The sequence below is a fragment of the Perissodus microlepis genome, chromosome 19, assembly GCF_051167445.1.
Source record: "Perissodus microlepis isolate ML-2025 ecotype Zambia chromosome 19, ASM5116744v1, whole genome shotgun sequence".
Lineage (NCBI taxonomy): Eukaryota > Metazoa > Chordata > Actinopteri > Cichliformes > Cichlidae > Perissodus > Perissodus microlepis.
In genome coordinates, this window is record NC_140479.1 from 2,124,049 (window position 1) to 2,138,262 (window position 14,214).

Here is a 14,214-nt window from a genome sequence, read left to right on the forward strand (position 1 = left end):
GACAGGACATCTTGGGATGAAATTCAGACATGGCATTTTGATGCCATGTATGAATTAAGTTTGCCTTTAATCTCACAGTATATAGAGAAATGTTCCATCCAACCAGTGTAAAGCCAACACAGATGTGCTTCTGGGTATGATGGCAATTTTGTAACAAGGGCACTTATCCGGTCTTTAAGTCTGACCGAGAGAAGCAGACAGTGATCACTGCCTGTTTTTAGGGGCTTGTTGAGATTAAATAGAACAAGATACAAAGCATTAAAACATGTTAAAAACACATCAGCCTTATTAAATGCAGACTACTTTGGGCCCGGAAGCAGGTTTCATCACGTCATCACTTAAAGACCGGATAGTAAATAAACTGATTCTTATATAGAGCATTCAAAGTGCTTTATACAATATATGTCATTGACATATTCACACCCATTCACACTTTTGTTTTCTACCTAACGTTCACACATAACTTGGAGTTTGTATCTTGCCTAAAAATATTAGGCACGCAGGCTGGAGGAGCCAGGGAACCAGGAAACTTCCGATTCCCTTCAGCCCATCTGAGCCAGCGCCACCCCTCTGCGTTTATGAAGGAGTCCCAGTGGAGTGCCAGGAGCTTTGATGTACTACAATATGGTTATTATTAGGGCTGAATGAGTGAGAAATATGCTCCACAATTAGTGGTCTATTTCCAGTAGGCTGCTTGCCCTTCCGGGTCATTCTGCATATTATTGTATAGAATATTATCACCATTTCCTGTTGTCGCATAATGCATGCCATATATTTGCCATTCAGCTTCTTATTATGATATTAATCTCTTCGATTTTTGCCATACAGTCGCTCTAATTTTCTCTCTTTTTTAAGTGAACATCAGTTACAAAGTGATGTTTAATCTTTAGCCACATGTGTTTTCTGTGTGTGTAAATATTGAAGACCCTATTGTCTGAGCAGCTCAGCCTCCTCTCTCTGGACACCACCAAAATGGCAGTACTGACTTCTTTTTGTTGTTGAGCTAATGCCTGACAGGCTCCATCCCCCCTTCCTGTCGCTTCTGTGTTTCAGTCCCACAATGCTGTTTGGTTCAGACATCCCAACGCACCACTGGTCAAGCTAACAAACAAATGGAAACCCACCAGCATGCTGAAATTACTGATGGTTATCTCCAAACCCTTCCCCCTTCATCGTCACAAACTCCCCTTCAGCCTATTCTGTTTTGCCTCCTTCAGCCATCCTGCACCAATCAGCCTCCCCTCAGATAAGCTTTTTCAGCTCAGAGGGATGAGGATTTTCTCGCCTATTTTTTTATTTATTTATTCCCACCCCTATTGCTATTAATCTGTCATTCACATCCACTGTTGGTGATCCTGCTCCAGTTAGTGAAGAAGTCAGCAGTAAAAGTCATATAGCAGTTATTGTATAATATGTTGTGATATAATTAATGCCTATCTGGTGTGTTTTTTGCTTGTTTGTCAAAGAAAATGCACAAACAACTAAAAATCTAAAATTAGACTTATAACACTTTCCTTTCTGTATGGTATGTCTAACCAAGTGTCTTCTATGGCCTTACTGTTATTCTGCCATTCCACTTGGGTTACCAAATATGTGAAATTTTCTTTGTGTGAAAGTTGACAGCACAGATACACACAACATAAAACATACAGAGAAGATTTAGCCACCTACTGGCTTTGGACTCCATGTTAGACTGCATTATAAAGTCTCAACATCTGGGTGACCACAAGTCAGAGATCACAGTGCTGACTTTTCCAATTAGTAGGCAACCCTTTGGAGATACATTTGCTATGAAATGCGACACTATCCATACAATCCAAACACTTTTTTAAAACTATGCTTTAAACACATCTCCAATTGCAAAAAAAGCTGCAACACTGGGTAAAAACTAAATAAAAACAGAATGCAATGATTGGCAAATCTCTAAACTGTCACGTATGGTGCTGTGTGGCAGGCAGGACGAGGACCCAAATGCAGGACTCATAAACAATAGAGTAACAAAAGGAAGCAGCCTTAATGTGCTAGAGCCAAACTCAAATACAGGGAGTGCAGAATTATTAGGCAAGTTGTATTTTTGAGGAATAATTTTATTATTGAACAACAACCATGTTCTCAATGAACCCAAAAAACTCATTAATATCAAAGCTGAATGTTTTTGGAAGTAGTTTTCAGTTTTAGCTATTTTAGGGGGATATCTGTGTGTGCAGGTGACTATTACTGTGCATAATTATTAGGCAACTTAACAAAAAACAAATATATACCCATTTCAATGATTTATTTTTACCAGTGAAACCAATATAACATCTCCACATTCACAAATATACATTTCTGACATTCAAAAACAAAACAAAAACAAATCAGCGACCAATATAGCCACCTTTCTTTGCAAGGACACTCAAAAGCCTGCCATCCATGGATTCTGTCAGTGTTTTGATCTGTTCACCATCAACATTGTGTGCAGCAGCAACCACAGCCTCCCAGACACTGTTCAGAGAGGTGTACTGTTTTCCCTCCTTGTAAATCTCACATTTGATGATGGACCACAGGTTCTCAATGGGGTTCAGATCAGGTGAACAAGGAGGCCATGTCATTAGTTTTTCTTCTTTTATACCCTTTCTTGCCAGCCACGCTGTGGAGTACTTGGACGCGTGTGATGGAGCATTGTCCTGCATGAAAATCATGTTTTTCTTGAAGGATGCAGACTTCTTCCTGTACCACTGCTTGAAGAAGGTGTCTTCCAGAAACTGGCAGTAGGACTGGGAGTTGAGCTTGACTCCATCCTCAACCCGAAAAGGCCCCACAAGCTCATCTTTGATGATACCAGCCCAAACCAGTACTCCACCTCCACCTTGCTGGCGTCTGAGTCGGACTGGAGCTCTCTGCCCTTTACCAATCCAGCCACGGGCCCATCCATCTGGCCCATCAAGACTCACTCTCATTTCATCAGTCCATAAAACCTTAGAAAAATCAGTCTTGAGATATTTCTTGGCCCAGTCTTGACGTTTCAGCTTGTGTGTCTTGTTCAGTGGTGGTCGTCTTTCAGCCTTTCTTACCTTGGCCATGTCTCTGAGTATTGCACACCTTGTGCTTTTGGGCACTCCAGTGATGTTGCAGCTCTGAAATATGGCCAAACTGGTGGCAAGTGGCATCTTGGCAGCTGCACGCTTGACTTTTCTCAGTTCATGGGCAGTTATTTTGCGCCTTGGTTTATCCACACGCTTCTTGCGACCCTGTTGACTATTTTGAATGAAACGCTTGATTGTTTGATGATCACGCTTCAGAAGCTTTGCAATTTTGAGACTGCTGCATCCCTCTGCAAGATATCTCACTATTTTTGACTTTTCTGAGCCTGTCAAGTCCTTCTTTTGACCCATTTTGCCAAAGGAAAGGAAGTTGCCTAATAATTGTGCACACCTGATATAGGGTGTTGATGTCATTAGACCACACCCCTTCTCATTACAGAGATGCACATCACCCAATATGCTTAATTGGTAGTAGGCTTTCGAGCCTATACAGCTTGGAGTAAGACAACATGCATGAAGAGGATGATGTGGACAAAATACTCATTTGCCTAATAATTCTGCACTCCCTGTACAGGATACAAGAACAAAACACCTAAAAACTAGAAACCAAGAAACTATGAACTAATAAACTAGAAAACTAGAAGCTAGGAGTTGTGATGGACATGAGGTACAGTGAAAAACAGCAAATGGGACAACACAACAACAGACAGAGGGAAACACAGCTGGGACTAATCAGACACAATGAGTCAGGGAGCAAAACTAAAGCAAACAAGGAGAGAAAGGCTGACTAAATATAGAAGATAAACACTGAGGGAGGGAGAACCAAGATCACTATGAACCAAATCACAATTGTTATTCAAAAACAAACAAACACATTCAAAAACTGAGGTCTAGCAGGACAAGCACAGGGATGAGTCCACTGTCAGAGGCCATAAGAAGATCATTTGTAACCTTCACTAAAGCTGTTTCTGTGCTGTGATGAGCTCTGAAACCTGACTGAAACTCTTCAAATAAGCCATTCCTCTGCAGATATTTATCCTTAGCCAGCAGTTTTCAGTTTGCCTCAGTGTTACCTGCTCTTGCCGTTAGAAGACAATTGACTATGGTTGCTGGTGTCTCTAGCTTCACATGTCTCAGAACAGAATTGCCAGTTACCAGAGTTTGATCCACAGTGGGTGTGTCACCGAGTGGGGCGAGACAGTTAGGCACTTGAATGGGTTGGTGCTGAACTGGAGGCATCTTTTTAGGCCTACGCTTACTCCTCACTGTCAAGTATCATTACTGCTAAAGGAGGCAGAGGAATAACTAAACACCTGACACAAAGAGCAGGAAAATTCAGGATGGACAGGTGAAGAGGCCATGTTGCTAGTTTTGATCACATTAGTCTGGAGAGAATGTCTGCCTCTTTAAAAAACCAACTGGATGAATTTGTCTCTCTCTGGTCCCCATTGATCAATTCCATTACTTAGTGAGAGGAGTCAGCTGTAGTCTTGTTTCCCTATTTGCCTTACAGGTGGATGGGGATGGTCTCTGGGACTCCTGGTATATGGCGGCCCCCTGGGGGCTGGAGAGCTGTGGTTGCTGTTTTGGAGTGTCTGTGTGTCTGCCTTGGTTGGTCACCGTGGAGGATGTGGGGTCTGGGTTTTTTATGGTGGCGGGTGGCCTCATCCTGGTGGAGGCAGGTGCTGGGCCTGGTCTCTGACTGAGTCACTCCTTGTGTGAGGGTGGTCTCGACCCCCCTGACCACCTCGGCATGTCGGGTGGGTCGACCCATGTTAGGATGTCTGTGCCTCCAGGGCTTGTTGGTGCCCTTAGAGCAATTGGGTGGGGTGGGGCATTCAGGTGAGAGAGCAACCATTTTTTGGTGCAGCTTGTCTGACACCTAAAACAGTTTATATCATCCCTTTACTGTATGTGTCTGTTATAGCTGAGTGGTGTTGTGATGCAGTGTGCAGATCAGGCCCCTCTTCTGTGGAACCAGCTTCCAGTTTGGATTCAGGAGACAGACACTATCTCTACTTTCAAGATTAGGCTTAAAAATTCCCTTTTTTGGTAAAGCATATAGTTAGGGCTGGACCAGGTGACCCTGAATCCTCCCTTAGTTATGCTGCAATAGACGTAGGCTGCCGGGGGATTCCCATGATGCATTGAGTTTTTCCTTTCCAGTCACCTTTCTCACTCACTATGTGTTAACAGACCTCTCTGCATTGAATCATATCTGTTATTAACCTCTGTCTCTCTTCCACACCATGTCTTTATCCTGTCTTCCTTCTCTCTCCCCAACCAATCACAGCAGATGGCCCCGCCCCTCCCTGAGCCTGGTTCTGCTGGAGGTTTCTTCCTTTTAAAAGGGAGTTTTTCCTTCCCACTGTCGCCAAAGTGCTTGCTCATAGGGGGTCATATGATTGTTGGGTTTTTCTCTGCATGATTTATTGAAGGGTCTGCCTAAATTGAATTGAATTGAATTGAATTGCAGATGAGTCTTTGGACTCATTTGCACACTCCAGTATCCTCTATGTGGTGGGGGTGGTGGGTGCTGCTGCAGACTTGGTGGCGTTCCAGGGCATTGCCATTGTAGGCCCTAGACTTCTTCCCATCCTGTGGCCTGGTGTAGGGAATGGGGGTGCCTACTGAGCCAGTTGTTTGCTTGCTCGCTCCTTCCGGGAGTAGACCTGGACCTCCCGGTCTTACATGTTATATTGTGAAAGGCCATTCGTGTGCCGGGTGGTTCTTGGGCCCCTGGGACCCTGTTCTTGACTTGTACCAGGGTGGCCAGCCTCTAGCAGGGTCGACTCCCTATTGCCTCTGGTCGTCTGGGAGCCTCACACTTTTGCCACTGATGTGGCTTCACACCCTCGTTATCATGTACATTTGTGACAAAGACGCAGGCATTCTAACACTCACTCTCTCATATGAAAATATTTTTTCGTACTGGTTCGTACTGACCTATACATTTTAGACTTGAATTCTTGTGTTCCCAGAGTACCATCAGCCCTGCCTTTGGCTGCGGTTTTGTTTGTATCATTTACTCCTTCAGTCTGTGTCAGTTTGTGCCTTCACAATCAAACACAGGCAGTTTTCTCAGCCTTTTCCTTTCCTGTTAATTTACAGCAGGGGTCTCCAACTTCAGGCCTCGAGGGCCGGTGTCCTGCAGTTTTTAGATGTGTCCTTGATCCAACACAGCTGATTCAAATGGCTAAATTACCTAACAACATGTTTTATAGTTCTCCAGAGGCCTGGGAATGAACTAATCATTTGATTCAGGTGTGTAGACCAAGGGTGAGATCTAAAACCTGCAGGACACCGGCCCTCGAGGCCTGGAGTTGGAGACCCCTGATTTACAGCTTTGTGGGAACTGACTTCTTTAACTGATCTTAATGGAGAACTTTATTGTCATGTATGTGCTCAGTGTTTGAAGGGAGAGTCCATGAACAGTCTGAATGCCTTTTTAGTTATCGTTGTGAGATTGTGCCTTTGGCTCACCATGTGAGGCAGTTTGCAGGCTAAGCTGGTAGCCAGTTTGGCAGTAAAAAAAATCTTACTGATGAGTTCTATCTTCTAAATGTAAATGTTAGTGAAAGTCACCACTATGAGATCTTCATCTCTCACCTCTGACAGAGCTTCAACAGTATTCCGAGGAAGACTGGGGACACTGGGTCTGAATGGACCATGTTCAGCTGCAACTAAAGATTATTTTGGTAGTAGAATAATCTTTTTGTTTTTAATTAGTCGATTAGTCAACAGTTATTTTTAATAACTCTTATCTCCACCATCTGTGTGCAAACCTGCTGTTCTAGGGTCCAGTACCCAACCGGCTCTAAGTTCTAGTATTTAAACAAAAAAAACAAAAAAAACAAAAAAACTACCTAAACTAAAAATGCCTTCTGTCCAGAAGTTTAAATAAAGCTTGAAACTAAAATAAAAGGGTTTATATTTCCAGTCAGTTTACATATGATTTAGTTCATGACTTTATGATTGCAGTGGACATGCTCCGGAGTGAGAGGTTTACTATTCAGAATAAACAGTAATATTAATGTGAGAAACAAAACTAGGAGACAGTGCAGCCCCTCCTGTTTACTGGTTTACTATTGTATTTCACTCATTAGCTAACAAAGATGAAAGTGTTAGCTTAGCAAGCATCATCCATGAGAAGTTTCTGACAGGTAAGCTAACATAAACATTACTGTACAAACATTGACATAAACGAGGTATCAACACGACACACTAACTTAAATTAAAACCTACCCATTCAGCGTTGACATCACAGCATCCACACTAGTGGCAGGTGGGCAGCATTTACACCCAAGCTCATGAATGTGATAACTTGAGAATGAGGCAATGTAGGATTTTGAAATTAATACCATAGGGGGATCTACTAAAAGTCTTGTAAGAGTTGAAGGGCTCATTGGAGGTGGTCATCAGGGGTGGTCATCAGGAGTGTCTCGTTGCCCTCGCCCTCACCACCTAAGGGGTACCTTCCTCTGCCGCTCCGCCTCCAGCCATGCCACCTGAGAGTCTTCACTGCCATCTTTGACCTCCTGTCAAAGGTGTCTTCCTCTCTATTAATGTTGACCCTCGCAGTTGCCACCTGAGTTGCACCATTGTCTCTGTCAACATTTGCCTTGAGTGAATCATCTCCACATCCACTGACAGCCTCCTGCCAAGCCACTGGTGGCTCCATGGTTGACCCCGAGAACTGTTTTCCCACGTCAGTCCCCTTAATCGCTATGTGGCCTCAATTTTGCCCCTTGGCCAGGCCAACCCTCTGGACTGGTTTTCTGTTCTATTTGGACTCTGTTTCTTTGCTTCTGTTGATGTTAATCTGAAAATGTTGGTTGAGCTTATACCTCTGTATGAAACTAGAGATCCTGTCACAGATCGCTGTGTGACAGGCAGAGGCAGGAGTTGGACTCAAATGGAGGACTCACACACAAGGGGAGTAAACTGAAAGAGGCTGCTTTATTGGCAGTTCAAAACTCAAGTACTAGATACAAAAAAACATAACCTAAAATGGGAAACTAGGAACTACAAGCTAGAAGCTGGGAGTAATGAGGAAACTGAGGAGCACAGTGAAACTACATAGCAACGAGGGACGATGTGACAACAAGCAGAGGAAGACAGAGGACTAAATACACAGAGGATAACCAGAGAATGGGAAACGGAGGAAACACAGCTGGAACTAATCAGACTAACGGGACAGGAAAATAACTGAACATAGAGCACACAGGATAGGAGACTATCAAAATAAAACAGGAAACAAACAGACACACACTAAGACATGGACTGAATGAATGCAGGGAACAGACAGAAGGAGAGATACGCGTGGGAAACAGATGAGTAAACATAGAGACAGAACCTAGTATACATGGTAACTACACAGGGAGGCACAAATGACTAAAATGAACAATAACCTAAGAACTAGAAACTAAACTCAAGCTAAATGCCACATGAGAGCACAAGAAACAGAAACACTGGGTCATAGACTTAGTACCACGACAGTATCATCAATACTTTCTTTGTGCTAAATGAGTTATTAAAAGAAAAAACTTTTAAAAAACATATCGGTTAAGACGATAAATCACAGAGTAAATTGCTTGTACTGTGTACTGCATGTTTACAATAAATGTAAGTGATATCAAAGCAGTGAAAGCAGAGCTATTGGCAACGTTTCTAGCACGCCAATCTCCTGTCAGTCTCCCATTGAAAACTAGAAGACTGTCCACAATGCACTTAAGCAAGCATTCTGAAAAAGCTGCTCTCCTCCGCTCCAAAGTTTGTTAATGGTTCATGGACACGCTCATGAAACTGACTTAAGATTCCAATTACTCTTAGTCAAACAGTCAAGCCTGCTTCCAGAGACAAATGCGAGCACATCCTGGACATTGAGTGCATCAGCACCGAAGCCCCTCAGCACTGTGCACGTTCTCCTCTCCTCTGAGCATTGTTTTCAATAAACTGCATGCTTAGAAAAATGCTTTGTCTCACTCCCATTTCTTCTTGTTGCATGTTGAAGCTCAACTTGGAACCTTAAGGTCCAACATTAAGGTCCAACGATGCAAAATATGATTTTTTTGCCATTTTTTCAAGTGTTCTTAAACTTTTGATCGGGACTGTATCACCAGTATTTTTTTTTTTTTTTATTTATACCAAACTAATTTTGTGGTGACACAACACATTAGTAAATCTATCCCAAAATGCTTTTTAAAAAAAATTCCTTATTAACAGATTTCAGGTGTTCAGCAGGCTCATACTTCCTTTGTCATGTTTGCATGTTTCACTGTCTAACCTATTATTATTGTTGTTGTTGTTGTTGTTATTTTGATGATGATGATGATGAAATCAGTGTGCATATTGTTTCTAAACAACACCCCCAATGAAATAGATGAAACCTGTACTCATGCAGCTCCTTGTATTGGAGTCCTCTGGTAATATTGTTTGATCAAAGTGTCCAGCATTCTTGCTTTAGAGACAGAAAGTTAATTGAAGATAACACCTTACATGTGTTATCCCTCAGCTGTCCAGTTCCTTTTCTTCTGTTCCTCTCAGCACCTGGTTTTGCAGGTTTTGCTTTTTGCTCTGTCATGTCCGATATTTTTGAAGGGTCATATTTATACAATTATCACATTGATATTCCTTTTATTCACCTAAGAGTATCTCTGGTTTAACTGACCTATCCTAATTTATTCAACCTGTTTTTTTCTTTCTTTTCTTTTATATTCACCCAATTGCTTAGTAAGCAAAAAAGAAAGAAAGAAAAAAAATCCTGTAAATTCAAATATGATATGATAAAGTGTAAAGATATTATTAAATTATATCTTTATTATATAATATATATATTCATTATATTATATGTTATATAATGTAAAAAAGATTAAAATGTTAACCTTTATTGAAACATATTCTTCACTACAATCTTTTTTTCTTACTATAGCAAGAGAAGAGAATGTGGCGACTTTCCGTGGCTCAGAGTACTTCTGCTACGATCTCTCCCAGAACCCAATCCAGAGCAGTAGCGATGAAATTACACTCTCCTTTAAGACGTGGCAGCGGAACGGCCTTATTCTTCACACCGGCAAGTCAGCTGACTATGTCAATCTGGCGCTAAAGGACGGAGCTGTCTCCCTCGTGATCAACTTGGGCTCTGGAGCCTTTGAAGCCATTGTGGAGCCGGTCAATGGGAAGTTTAATGACAACTCATGGCACGATGTCAAAGTGACCCGCAACCTCCGACAGGTAAGGCACACATGTGTACTTGAAGATATGAACATGTCAGTGTTTTGGTCAGGATTATTCAACAGCAGCTGAATATACCTTGTAGAACATAAGGACGACAGCACACTGACAGCTACAAACAGGTTGTTAGTTATCCTGCTGACTGCCACTAGAAAGCAACAAAGCTACTTATGAGTTTAAGTCATGAATGCATCTGTGGGTAGTTTTTACACTCATCCCTGATTCTGTCCTTTGCCACTTTTTATCAACTGATATACTTTGTATGAACAAAGCCACTGTTCAGTCATATAAACTTGTCTTACCCACCCCATCTTTCTGCAAAGCAAACAGGCATTGGATATGGTGTGATAAACAAACTCCATTGTATGGTAGATATCATTCTTATTATCGTCTTTTTGGTTTGCTGTGTACTTCGATCTTTCCTCTTTTCTGTCTTTTGTACCCTTAGATAGCACTCCTCTAAAAACAAGGGAGCAGGTTCATTTTGCTCTTCTGATCTAGGCTTTCTTTGGCTCCTTTGCTCACTTCTTCATTTTCCTTTTAGTCTCTTCTTCCTTTTGTTTTAAATTAACTTCATGTTTTTCATTTTGGAATTTCTTGTTAACCTCTTAACATCAACCTGATTAAGATTAGGCTGACATCGACCCGTTTATGTTGAATGTTCACCTATGTGGTATAATAACCAAATGGCAAATCTTGTAACAGAAAAACTGTAAGGAAAGATATAAGCTGAAACAGAGACTAATCCACATTACAACTCAGATAATAGTTTACTGTATACTGTTTATATCCCGTAAAATTATATGGAAAATATGAAATAGAGCAGGATGCAGGAGCATAATAGATAAGTACCCGTTGCAGTAACAGTACTGGCTTTGAGGTAATTACACACTGATTGTACAGACTTGTAAATACGAGAAAAGGAGTGTTCAAAGAAAATGTATCTCTCTGGAAACAACACTACCTGAGCTGGAAGTGAGCTTTAGCATGCTAAAGAAGCAGCTGGAGGCTTGCCTAATCTAATACTATTTTCTTCAAATGTTCTCCTTTGATGGTCGAAGATCAACGTGACCTTTGAAAACATGTTTTTGATCATATCTTAAGAATTCTTCTGCTAATTATGAAATAAGCTCATGCAAATAGGATCACAGATGATGATGATGATGATATTTTGGATTTACAAAGTCAAACTCCAAGTTCATTGGTTTTCCTTTCATATATTACATGCTTTGGCAGTTGAGTTATTGGCATGCAAGACATGCAGCTGGAAGATTTAAGTCTAGAGTTCTCTGGTAACATCTTTTTAAACCATAAATCTTACCAGTAGAACCAGAGGTCCTCACAGCAATATGACTTTATTCCTTATTATTACAATATTACTACATTTTCCCATGTCCTGCGATGTGGCCTGTACTCTTTTATTCTGTGCGCTCAGCATTTCTTTCCTGTTGGTTGGTTGGTTTCATCTGCTCTTGGTTGCCACAATATCCTCATTATTTTCTTTTCTATATTTATTATATATATTTACATGCAACAGAAAATCAAATCACTTGCTTGCTTGATTACTAGTTACACATGAATATTAATGCATGTTTTTGTTGCTTGAAGCTAAATCCATTCAGTTAACATATTGTTTTACTATTTTACACAGACAGCAAACTTAGCACAAAAAGTGATTGATCAATTATTTCTTTGTTTTAACAGTGCTTCTTGGCAAACCTTAAACTGTTGATAAGCCTGTTTAAATGGTGCCACATTTGTAGGGAAATTTGATTTGTGGGTTGAGCAGCAGAGTTGAGTATCTGAGCTGCACCCGAGAAAATCTTCTCTGCCAATGCCAAGCTGTCATTGGATGATTGAAGTCTGAAGAAACAAGACATGTTGGGAATTTAACAGTCGATCCATTTGACAAACAGGGCCTCAGTATCATGGGGAAGAACCATACATAGCCACTGGTTACAGATTTTATTTCGCTATCTCCCTGCATTGAAGTTGCCTCCCCTCCAATGATGACAAGCCTTTTTTACCAGTGAGGGAGATGACGTCCGACACCATCACACTGCCTCCGCTAAAAGCAGTTATCTATTATCAGTGCAACAATCACAATCTACCTGCTGTAGACAGAATCTGGACTCATTGCTGCACATAATGTTCCTCCACATGTACAGGTTCCATAGTACATCCATATGTACATAGTACACAGAAAAGGACAGTCATGGCTGCTCTAGGAGTCTGGAGATTGACTGTTCAGTCTCTCACAAATTTTAATGGGTAGAGAGCCACCAGCCATATCATCCTGCAAACCTTGGCTCAAACCACTTTCTTCCTGTGTTTTCATTTTGGCACACCTCTGACATCCTCTGCTATATGAATCTTGGCTTTCAATACACTAGCTTGATGATGCCCTGTGGCACTGGCCCTCAGTCAGATGTGAGCAGATATCAACTGATCACTAGGTCCATGCTCATAGGTGCTCCTAATCAAGTGCCAATCAGGCATTGGATTGTCAGCACTGCACCTGGGGTAACAGAAGCTCAGCACAAGAGTCAGTCACAGAATAAGCTGTTTGGCCTTGGCAGAGAAGATTTGGCAAGTTTGTCTTGTGCTAATCCACATTCTCAACTCTGATGCTCAATCCACAAATTCATTTTTCTTATAAATGTGGCACAATTTCGGGGAAATAAACAGGCCTTCTAGTGATATAAGAAACATCGTTTCAACAAAGAAATATTCACTCAAACAGAAATTTACTAACTGAAAAAAAGAGAGAAATCAAATGGTCTGGCATAATTTTCTCATCATCTGTCTCATGTCATCAGTAACACAGATAAACCAGGTCTGGCATTTATAATTAAACACCTGAGTGTGCTCTCAAATAGCAGCAACCGCTCTATCTTAAACTCAAAACAAAAAAATTCTGCCTCACCTTGCTTTTACTCCTTTTTGCCAGGTGACAATATCAGTGGATGGGATTCTGACAACTACAGGCTACACCCAGGAAGATTACACCATGCTGGGCTCTGATGACTTCTTCTATGTGGGTGGGAGCCCCAGCACAGCTGACCTGCCTGGTTCTCCAGTTAGCAACAACTTCATGGGCTGTCTCAAGGAGGTAAATACCTCGCTTACAGTTCAGTTTGATTACTATGCAAATACATTATTTAAAGCTGGACATCAGAAGAATGCATTTTTTAAAGACCTTAAACCTCAGTTTTGGCTTTTTGGACTGTTTATTGGATTCCATGTTCACATAATAATTAATTTCTATTTTGTTTTTTAGACTAAAGATTAGATTTCAGGGATCACTGAGTTTCATGACAAAAGAGACCAACAACATGTAGTCGTAGTGCATTCTTAAATCTGAATGCTGTTGGAAGAAGCAAAAGTTGTTTTGAAGCTTTACTTTCATGTTATTAAGATTTAGTTAATGTCAGTTAGTTACAGATTGGATATATTTGACCTACAGAGAGCAGAGCACTAAAGTTCTGTCACTAAATGAAATAGCAGTAGCACTTTTAAGGAGCACACTTAATTGACTGCTATATTAGTCATAATTCTGATGACATCATTTCCTGCTTTTAATTAAGTCCAGTCTTCTTAAATGTGTTTGCATTGCAGGACCAGTGTGTACAAAATGCACATATTTCTTTTTAATTTTTTTTACATTCAGGAATTTTTGTATTAAGAGTCGTTTTAAAGGTTGTAATAAATCAAAATCTTGCTTCCAGTTTGCTTTCATTTCACCAGGGGGACTAACATCTACATCTACTCCTGTTTCTCTCTGTGTAAGCAACAAATCTTGTTTATAAACAGGATAACTGCTTTTATTTCAAATATAAAGTTCAAGACAGAGAGAGCATCACCGCTACTTTTAGAAGGCGTTTTCTTGCATTTGCACAACATCTCTAAATTAGAAATATCCTGCCTTAGAGTGATGCTGAAAAACTAGTTTATGCAA

General features: G+C 40.9%; 1 protein-coding gene across 9 annotated transcripts in view; it reads left to right on the forward strand.

Moving 5' to 3' along the window:
* Nucleotides 1-14,214, forward strand: part of nrxn3a (neurexin 3a) — a 201,588-nt gene that overhangs the window by 75,588 nt on the left and 111,786 nt on the right. For all 9 annotated transcript variants that reach the window (XR_014798685.1, XR_014798686.1, XR_014798687.1 and 6 more), the window contains exons 6-7: nt 9,955-10,256; nt 13,207-13,368. Coding sequence is in view for 6 of the 9 variants with exons in the window: in XM_084915427.1 (XP_084771553.1) it covers nt 9,955-10,256; nt 13,207-13,368 (464 nt within the window). In the remaining 3 variants the exon portion in view is untranslated. The remainder of the gene's footprint in view (nt 1-9,954; nt 10,257-13,206; nt 13,369-14,214) is intronic.